This window comes from Rhagoletis pomonella, unplaced genomic scaffold (assembly GCF_013731165.1).
Source record: "Rhagoletis pomonella isolate Grant_MI unplaced genomic scaffold, Rhpom_1.0 Rhpom_scaffold_00003, whole genome shotgun sequence".
In the NCBI taxonomy this organism is placed as follows: domain Eukaryota; kingdom Metazoa; phylum Arthropoda; class Insecta; order Diptera; family Tephritidae; genus Rhagoletis; species Rhagoletis pomonella.
Genome location: NW_023458557.1, coordinates 77968097 through 77979073, shown reverse-complemented (window position 1 = coordinate 77979073; position 10977 = coordinate 77968097). Strand labels below are relative to the sequence as shown.

Genomic DNA, 10977 nt, shown 5'->3' with positions numbered 1-10977 from the left:
ATCTGCACCGTTCATTTGATTTTCAAACATGAGGTGTCAAATTAAAGGGCTTGAAAGAGTTGCCACCTTTCAAAAAAAATTAATTCAAGTTATTTAAATCAATAAATCAACTACTCCTATATGGGTATCAATCTAAATGGTTTTAAAAAGGGTTGCCACTTGTTTAAAAAATATATTTCAATTTGTTCAAAGCTAAGTGAAATACGTATCACCCAATGGGTGCCAGAAGGAACAGGTTTAAAGAGATAGTAGTGTTAACAAATCTTTAGTTTGAAGATACAGAATGTTTTTAGGTGTTTGAAGAGGGTTGTTGCCACCTGTTGAAAAGGTTACATTGAATTTTTTTAATAATTCAAATGAATTATTAACAGATGGTAATCAAGCGAAATGGGTTTGAAGGGGATTTATTTCTGAACTGTATTTAGGAGAGTTGCCACGTATTTAAAAAAAAGTATTTCAACTTAATTTATCAGTTACTTGCAATATTCATATATCACAACGCCAGACAAAAGAGATTTAAAAAGATTTAACTCTGAAAATACTTTTAAAGAGGATTGCCACATGTTTGAAAAGTCGAATTTATCTAACTTATACACAAGTTAAATTAAATTTTAAAATATGAGTGCTGTACGTAAGAGTTTTAAAAAAAAAATTTAGTTTAAAAATAATTTTGTTTAGGGTTCTCCTGAATGTAATTTTGTGAACGCAACGAGTTCTTCCGCTACCGCCGCTTAAATTTACGCGCCTCCGTAATGCTTAATATTTATTGTAAAATGTGGAAAGCCGTATTTGAAAAAAATCATTTATACAAATCATATAAAATCGGTGAAAATGTGACATTAAATATAATTAACATAACAATGAATCCTTTTCGGTCATCTAGATTTCGAACACATTAAGAAACGATAATTTTAATTTTATGCCTTTCAAACTTTTTTTATTTAAAAAAAAAAAAAACAATATGGCGCAACAGCCACAAGTACAGCCAAAGACAGTTATAAAAACAATTTGTATGTATATTAAAATCAAAAACAGTCTACGTGAAGGGCATTGAATAGAATATTTCATCTTTCATTATCTGTTGGAGGCTGAAATTGTCTGGCTGAAGAGCATTCACGATCTTTATGGAGACAAATCCTACTTCGAAGAGAGAATGCGCAATTTCTCTAAAAATTAGAATGTATAGTAGTGTACAAATTTGCTTCGCAATAAATTTTATTCACAATGCGTAAAAAATATTGTGAATATCAACACTAACAGAAATTTTTTAGAAATATAAATATAAGGGTATTTTTTTTTTTTAACAAAACTTGAGTTGTTAAATGAAACAGTAATAACACGCTTTCGAATGCTGCCTTTAAACCTATTATAGGTTACTTATAAAAATATTAGCTATTTTGAATAAAACAAAATTCTGCTGCCCAAATCTACCAACCGAAATTTTAATGTACTTTTTTTCAACGCGCTTTTTCGAGCTTTTTAATTAGATTTCATAGAAATAGTTTGAGTATGCAGTTTTGCAGCCCATTTAATTAAAGTATAATAAAGTGCAAGTTTAAAGTACTTACGGTTGATTTTCGGAAATTTCTTTTGTGGAAGGTGTTGCTCATATTCTTCTTGTCATCGAACGTACTTCGCAAGGAAGAAAATGACTAGCATATTATAAAACCAATTGTTTTTCACACTTAGAGTTTTGTATGAGCCGTTGCTGGGCTTCACTATTTTCGAAAATTACATTAGATTAAAATTTTTTGCTAAAAGTTTACCCAAAAATATCAAAATATCTGCAACTAAAAATTTTTTTAGTTTTTATATTTTGCGAAAATACCGTTATATAGGAAGTTGGCGTGGTTAGTTTCCGTCTGCAAAAAGTTTTATTACACCATACATGTGCTCATAAGTAGGCAATATCATGCCCGATTTCCAATACATGCAATATTAAAGATGAATTAATCCGATAGGTGGCGAAGGAGTCGAGATATTTGAAAAAAATCCGTATTTACAGTCCGACTTGGTTCATATTTATAATTTTTATTAGTTGCATGGAAAGGAATTACTCCACAAGGAGTCGAGATATTTGGGAAGCCAGTATTTATAGTCCGATTTCGTCCATATTTAGAAAGTTTGGAGTTGTAAGGTAATTTAAACTACGACCTTATGCAGATTTAAGCATATTCCACATTCTACTTCTATAGACAGAAAAAATAAACATTATGGTGAGGTTAATGCCTTATACATAGCACATACATATGTATATGCGCTGAAATGCTGCCAACTGGTTTAAGAATCGGGTCGAAACTATAGGCAAGTTTTAGTATCTCTCAGCCAAGGGTCAAAATGGATCCAATGCCGCATTAAAAATTCATTTGGGGTTTTAGGAGTTTCCTATAAAATTCTATAATCGACTGTATCCCAATGCTCGAATATGCTTAGATAGGGTGACCAGATGAGTAGAAGGAAAAAATCAGGACACTCGGAAGATACCCCCAAAAAAAATCGAAATTTGAGATTTTTTAAGCGTTTATTAGACATTCTGCTTTTGAGCAGAGTAAATAATATCTGAAAATAAAGATCGATCATAACATAAGCAATACATTCAATAAACAACTTCGTTTCAATTTGACTGCAGAGCCACGATGGTTCGATGGTCATGATACACCACAGAGTGAAACTTTTGAAAAAATTTATGATTATGGTGCATTTTTACGCAATTAACATCTATAAGTCACTATCTTATTATGTGAACGATATACGAACAAGCGCCTAACGATATATTTACACGGTAAAAAGTTTGTAAAAGGCCAGCTTTGTAAAAATGACGACATTAGGCGTGAAAAGTAAAACCAGTCGGACACTTTAATTCGACTCTGAAATCAGGACGTCTGGTCACCCTCTGCTTAAATAAACTTTCGTAGAACAAAAACTTTCCTCTTTATCCCTACAACTGAAACGAAAGGTTTAAACGACAAACGTGATACTTCATACAAATTGTAAAAAAAGTCTGGACGCCTATAGGTATATTAACTAAACTGGCGAATGTGCTTGTCATAATAATACATACATATGTATGTATGTAGATATTTTTTGTATATAAAATAAGTATACCTTAATCAAATTAAAAGATATACTAGCTTTACATCTGTGGGAAAAAATTAAAGCTAAGTATCTATAAAAAAAAAAAAAAAACTTCTTAAGTCATGCTCACATATATATGTATATGTACATATATTTGTTTATAGACCCGACTGGTCTCTTTTCCCGCAACCAATTAGAATTCCCAACCAAATATGCTCTCTACGTTTATCATTATTATTAAAATTTCCCTTTACTATCTAGAGCAATTTCTTATAAGACGTCTTCAAGACAATTTCCACCACCACCAAACTACATAGTTTCCAAAGGGCAAGTGCATTGCGTGCTACACTTCTTACATACATGAAATTCTAGTTGGAAAAGGAAAATTCTTTGGCTTTCAGCTAAGCAACTACAAAAGGTCTCAACTCACCCTGTTACATTTGTACGAGGTGATGTTTGAATATTTTATTTTCTTAGTGGTTAATTAACTTGAAAATCTGATCTTTTCCAACTTCTTATAAACAACCTTAGCGTTGTTTTGCTTATTTTGTATTTTTTCTTTTGTTTTTCGCCACGCATAGTTTTTGCCTCAAAATTTTCACACGCTGCTTGAATAAAATTGAAGGCAAAGAGGAGGGAGTGAAAAAAAAATAACAAATCGCGTGGGAAAATTGCGCAAAAGTTTCATTTCGAAATTTGTTTCGCTTGAGAGCGCCGGCACCAGCGCCAGCACTACCACAGCTCCCACTATGGCTGGTAATAGGCACACTTGCTGCTCATCTTGGCACCTGTTCTGCGGCGCGGTGGCTGCTTGGCGCGCGCGTCTGACGGACGCTGAATTTGTGATGGTGGTGGTGGTGGTTTGGTTGTGGTGTTGTGGCGTGTGGATGGCTTGGGGTATCTAACATAGAAATTCGGGATCCTGAATAACTGAATGCCAGATCCCGGATTTCCGCTATCGAGATCACGAATATTTATACCATCATTCAGGCAATAACGGGCTTATGTTAAACTAGATTTTACCCGCAGCTTCGCCTGCGTTAAGTTCGGTTTAACGTTATGATATCAAATGTATTAAAAAATAAAATAAAAATCACTGAAAAATAAGTTTTTTTTTTACTGTCTCGAGCTTCCAGAAAATGAATGAATGAAAAAAACAACCCTGCAAACCATTTTATCAGAGTATTCTGAATCGTAAAGAATTTTTAAAGAATTCGGAAAGATACCATCCGATTTTTTGCCGAATTTTCTAAAATGAAATAAATTACGCACACTTCCATTCTTTTACGAAATTTCGGAAGAAAATCGGTAAAGAAATGAAAATAATGCTGCTATGTGAAGAATTTCTTGCAGACTTTTTTCAGAATTTTCTTTATTTTTCGTACAGAAATTTCTTTACGAGTTCGTGCCAACCACTTCATATAATTTTCTTTGAAGATTCGGAAAAAAATCGTTACAGAAATCAGATACTCCTAAAGATTTCGTTAAGATTTCGGGAACTTTGGTTTGCAGGGAACTTACATTTCGTAGCTGCATACATATGTAAAATATATAAATTTTTTTAAATTATTTTTATAGGGTGCATTCTTTTAAAAAATGTGTCTGAATAAAAAGCCAGCAGCCTTTTACACAGAGAAAGACCAACAAACAAACTCACACTCTCACAAAAAAAACTTTCACCTTTATAATAATAGTAAGATTTCCTTTAGCTTCTTAATAAAATTCCTAAACTGGTGCCAACCCTAGTCAAAATTATTTTCCAAATAGATGCAGCTTTCATATAACTTCTCATATTTGACATCCACATTGAAATATTTGATTTAAGTTTTAAATTTTGAATTTCTAAACAGGTGGCAACACCCTTTAAAAATATTTCGTTGAACTTGTTAGTTGAAACGACTTTAACAACAGGTGGCAGCCCCCGTTCAAAATTATTTTTGAAAGAAATCATTTTTAAACTCCTTAGTTTGCTGTCCACATTGTTGTTATACTTTACTTAACGTATTAATTAACTGATTTTAACTTAATAAACAGGTGGCAACCGCCTCGAAAAGTATTTTTGAAATAAATCGTTTTTGAACCCCTTTTTCGTTGACAACCCCGTTTGTTTTAATATTTTATTTAGCTTGTTAGTTAATTGATTTAACTTTTGGAAGTGTGGCAACTCTGTAGTTAGCTAGTTAGGCTAGTTTTTCTAAAGTAAATGTTTTTACTAGATATCCTATAAAGTCCCTGAAATTCGTGATCTAAAAAAATATTTCGGGACTAAATACATAAACGAAACCACATCGTCATATAAAACCACCGAATTTCGGGATTCACGATTTTTCCGGGCTTGTATGCACTAGCATGACAGCTGGGGTGCTATTTTCAATATTTAGGAAAATGCTAATTTGTCTTAAGGTAAAAGTCAAGACGCTGCTCTTCGCACTTGTGTACACCTCATTTCTGCGGCAATGCAATTGTGCTTGTTAGTGTTGATATTGTTGTTGCTTCTGGTGTGATTAAATTATGCAGTGAATGCCGTGATAAGCAGGAATCTTTCGCTGCTGAGTTTGTATGAATGACGAAGGGTCATTTCGTAGCGTCTTAGGAATTTATTTATTCTTGCTGATTTTAATCAGTGACGCTGTTGCAAGCAATTTAGTAGGTTTTTTTTTTTTATTTTTGCTGTTGTTGTCGCACTTATTACGGCTGTTGTTATTCTTTTTGATAATTATGTATGTATCTACATATATGTTACTGCATAGACTTTTGGATGACGTCTTCACCACTTTGTTGAACTTCTTCATGGGAAATGGGTTTTAGAGTACATGAAATCACATTATGCATAACAACAAAAAGAAAAAAAACAACAATAATGTCGTAAAATAGCTTCAACTGCTCTTAATGCAGCCACATACACATTCATCTATATTAGTTAGTTGGCAAACTTCTTACTCAGTAGCAGGGTGAATGCCACCATAGCCGTTTTCTTCTTGAGATTTTGTGCATCTTATAATTTTTGTTGTTTTGAAGGCTCTATGTTGCATGCAACCTAATATAACTACTGTGCCGTCTGGTCACAGTTAATGATATGCAACAAAGCAGCAGTGAGCTTTTGGCTTACTAGTATCACCTCCCTGTTATGTTTACTCTACCATATTTGTTTAGTAGAAATTTAATTCTTCATTAATATATATTTTCTCAAGAGCATTTAGAGCATGGGAATTCTAATTGGAAAATATTAAGTTCTTTAAAGTTTAAGTTTGAGTTTCTTCGAATTTGTTTTAAACCCGATATGCACTAGTGCACATATCTTGATTCATACGCCGGTTATTTGAAGTAGATAAAGACAGAAAAGGTACTTATTGAGTTAAATAAGCGGCGTACACGGTGAGTCTGACTCGCGAGTCGGTTTGGATGTGTTACTGAAAATACCTAAATATGTACATACATATGTGATAGTTGCACCGACATGACTCTGGCATGGCTCTGAATGACTCAGCTGTGTGTAGTCGAAAGGCGAGCCAACACGTACACAGATGTCTCGCGAGTCATACGCCCCCACTATGGCGCCTATAAGGCCCTGCAATGAAAATATAGGAAACAACGGATAAGCTTGGGCAGTAAATTCTACTCTAAAAATTCTCTACACTCCTCGCTCTCTTGGATCTGAGAAGCTTTTCATGGTAATATAATGCATATAACTTAAACACCAGCGTTGCGTAATTTAAAATCCTTTTTTATTTTAATTCCGGCATGAATTAAGAAATCTATTTGATTCGTCGTACAAATAAAAAATAAAATTTATTTATGATTTCAAACGTCATTGCCGTGTGGTCTGCTTCTGAACAGATGGGCGTTTAGTCAGCTCAGCGAGCGCTGGGCGAAGACCTTGGAATGCAAGTTGGCAAAATCCCTCAGGGCACGTGTAGACCGCAGGCGGCCTGGGGAGCGCCTGAGACTAAGCAAGTTACGTCTCTCACAATTCGGGGGAGTGCTAAATTGTCATTGCGTGATAAGTAATAATGCCGTAAGGCTGAATATTATCGTTGACCCTTACTACAACAAAATATTTGAAAACATTAAAGTTTTTGTTTTAAAAGGACGAATAAGTATAGAAATTGCGCTTTTAATTAATTTAATTTTTTGAAATTAACAAAGTAAGGAGGACGAAATTCAAGGAGGTGGTCAAAAATAAATATTGCAAATTTTCAAAGGTTTTCAAGGATAAAATTTTTAAATGCAATTTTCCATATCCATTCGTCCTTATGCACCAAACAATTAAATATTTTTTAATTTTACAGGGCTTTCTCTTTCATTTGATAACAACATTGCATTGAAATTTTTTAATGATTTTTTCAATTAATCATATTTTTGAGATTTTAAAGTCCTTTGAAAAAAATCCTGACGTCAGAGTAAAAATATGAAAAACGAAGTTTTACTATATTTTGCCCATATTTTCGCGAATATATTAATTTGTGTGTGTGTGTAAATATCTATTTGGAAATTCAGCATCAATTTAAATATTTTAATATGGGTGTCCAACGAGAAAGATATACGATTTTTTGACAAAAATTGCCACTTGGTCAGGAATTAAAAATCAATTGAATAATAAGTTAAATTAAATATTTTAGTATGGATGTCAAACGAGTGAGGTTTAAAAAAAGTTTATTTCAAAAGTGTTCTTGAAGACGGCTGCCACCTGTTTAGAAATTTTATTAATGCAATATTGTAATACCGGTGTCCAACGAGTGGGACTGAAGAACGGTCTAACCGTAAACATTTTATGTAATAAATCAAAATCAATTTAATTGACAAATTAAATATTTTAATATGCTTGTCAGACGAAAGAGATTTAAGCAAAGTTTATTTCAAAACATATACCAGATAGGTGGCAATGGCTTTTTGCGCGCATTCTCCAGTCTATACCCAACTGCGCTACGAAATTTGATATGTCTGCACTGAAGTACCACTTACCTGCCGACGCCGTCAAAATAAATCGTAGTATTGAAAATAAATTTTCCCGAACTCACCGAGAGCGAAAAATCTCTTCCTAAATGCATGATTTGCCGTTTTCTAGGCTACTACGGTGTCTAAGGTAGGCGATAAAGCGGCGAGGGAATACTCAGTATCTGGTCTGCTAGGACCAGAACCATTTTAGTGGTAGAGGTTATCTTTTGCAATAGAGGGCATTAATCTCCTATGAACAGCTGATATCGGTTGCCCAATGAGTATCGATAATAACGGCTAGAGTTATCATATCGACCGGATTGATCTATTCATAGAGATGAAGAAATAGAAAATTTGAAATTTGACTGTCCGTCGATGGCTAGAGGAGCATAAAGAATTCGTCTACAAAGACACGTTTAGCATTCATTTGGGAAACTGACAGGATCTTGTGCTTTTAGTGTTGGGGATTTCATCATTGGGATAAATAGGATTAATTAAATCAAGGAGGTAGGTATACGCTGCTTTTGTTGATGTCAGTGCTTCTCCAAACAAGTACTATGTGCATTGGCGACACAGCAGTGAATCTAAGATCGACTAGTCTACTGAGAGTGCTCGGCAAAAGCTCTCACTTCGGCTATCGGGGCCATCTCCTCGTCACCAGGCAGGTATTGTCTCTTGAATACTCATGGGAGTTGAAATTTCGGGCCAAACCTCAACCAGTTATACCGTGCTTTATAAATAACATCGGCGCTCTTGAGCGAGTGAATAGAATATTGTTGGAAACTAAGAGCATATCAACGATATATATGTATGTAGATGTCTAAGGGATTTTCCAAAGATCAAAGAAAGACATACTCGCCTTTCGATGATGTTATTTGCGTTATACGAAACTAGATGACCCATTCGCCTTTATGTGTCAATTTGATATTTCCACAAAATGAACCAAATTTCTTTGATAACTTAAGTAAATAGAAAATCTCCAATTTCAGTTTTTAATTAAATGTTTCTTTATTCCGAACTAATGTACGTCTAATCCATTTGTTTAAATCATTTAAGTAGATTCCTAATAGCCTGAACAGCCACAGACTCGTATGCTGTTTGTGTGTGTTTACGAAGAAACTTTTTAATTAAGTTGCCGCTACTCTGAGCAAACTTTATGTTTTATTTACAGGTAAACCTGAAAGTATAAAATTTGCATAAATATTTAAATAAAAATATAGTACAAAAGTCAACTTTAGTTAATCAAATAAAATAAGTTTCAAACAATACTCATTTTGCTTCCTGCGCGTTTTGAACGCGCGTTTCATATCTTTTTCTTTGGAAACTACTAAACTTTTCGCAAGTTGAGCAAAAGTTATAGTAGCATAACAAAATTCTCACTTACCATTAGCTGATTGATATAGAACTCGTAGGGTATATTCCCGGTAAGGGGATCAATGGCTACGGCAAGCATTTCATCGAGTTCTTCCTGTGTGAACGGTTCACCTTCCTCCATCATCATCTTACTCATATACTCTTTGGTTATGTAGCTCTTTTGCTCTGGATCCAAGACTTGAAAGGCAGCTAAGATTTTTTCAGGTGACGCTGGTTCCATTCTAGACGAAAGAGACAAGAAAGTAACGCGAAAGTAGCGAAAGCACAACTCGCACATTTCAACTTGAGCTACGCTTCTCTTCTACCCTCTTCTTCACCCAATACGCACTTGCGTTCAGCTAACAATTGCGCCACATGCGGCATAAATTTGGAGAGATGTACATCGCCTGCAGATTCCTCCATTTCGGTTGCTGCTATGACTTCATTGATTTCCTGCTCGGTAGGCACGCAGCCAAGGAAGCGCAACACTGTGCCCACTTCGCGTATATCGATGCGTTTATCGCCGTGGTGATCGAATATGCAAAAGGCATCGGATATGCGTTGCTCCAATTCATTGTTGATGGGAACTGTGATGGGAACGTGCTTGTTATTGAAGTACAAAATGCGAGATGCAATTGCACCACTTACTTGCATTCTCCATGATTTTGGCGAAGCGCTAAGTGTATCGGGAAGCTTATAATTTGGCGACACAAAAAATTTGGTTGCAGTTGCTATGGCTTGTTATTATTTATTATTTTATTTTTTGCGCTTAATAAAAGCTGTTTTACAACTTTTTCACTTTCCACAAGTTTTTCGCATTACAATTTCTTTGACATTTTTAATTTTGATTGTAAATTTGTTTATTTTTTGTTTCCTGGACAACAGTGATAGCGAGGGTAAGGAATCGAAATCCGAGCGTATTAATCGAAATAAGTTTAAGTAATTACATGTGTGATCTTTTTAATGTCGATAAAATTGAGAAACTCGAGGCCCGAACGCTTTTTTTTTAAAGAAATTTAAAAACTTTAGTAAAGTTTTTGAGATTTTTTTTTATATTTGTCATAGTTAAAGGGAATACCCATATTACTTTTTACGAGTCGTGATATATACTATGTTTAAAAATACAACCAAAAACACAAATGTTAATTATAACGCTATCGAAAATACTAAAGTAACAGGGGATAACGAAAAGAAATCTATATCAATTAAAATCGATAACTATAAAAAACGTTAACAATAAAACAATCGATAACTATTCGACATCTTTGAGCGATAACAAGATAAGCGGCGATAACGATAGCAACTTCGATTACAATTTGTATACAAATATTGATGAAAATTATGTTTAAAATGCTGAGTACGATAAATAAAAATTAGCACAGTTCTGGAAGCTTTCCCCTGCTCCTTAATTTTTTTAGTTCTTTGCTTCAAAATTTCAAAACTTTCTTTTTGCAGAGACAGAATACCAGATATTTATGAATTTCATTCACGAACTGTGTTAATTTGGTGTGTCTGCTAATTTTCGAAATTTTTAATTACATATTAGCTTGCTTTCGAATTGACGGGCTGTTATGAAAAATACTACGAAACAAAAATTTATTGGACGGACTTCAA

At 34.0% G+C, this 10977-nt stretch overlaps 1 protein-coding gene across 1 annotated transcript; it reads right to left on the bottom strand.

Moving 5' to 3' along the window:
- Window positions 1-8260: 8260 nt before the first annotated feature.
- On the bottom strand, window positions 8261-10017 carry LOC118736386 (dynein regulatory complex protein 8-like). The gene is made up of 3 exons (XM_036466480.1): window positions 9713-10017; window positions 9395-9605; window positions 8261-8335 (listed from the first exon to the last, which is right to left on the bottom strand). The coding sequence occupies exons 1-3, from the start codon at window positions 10015-10017 to the stop codon at window positions 8261-8263; spliced, it is 591 nt and encodes a 196-aa protein (XP_036322373.1).
- Window positions 10018-10977: the final 960 nt, after the last annotated feature.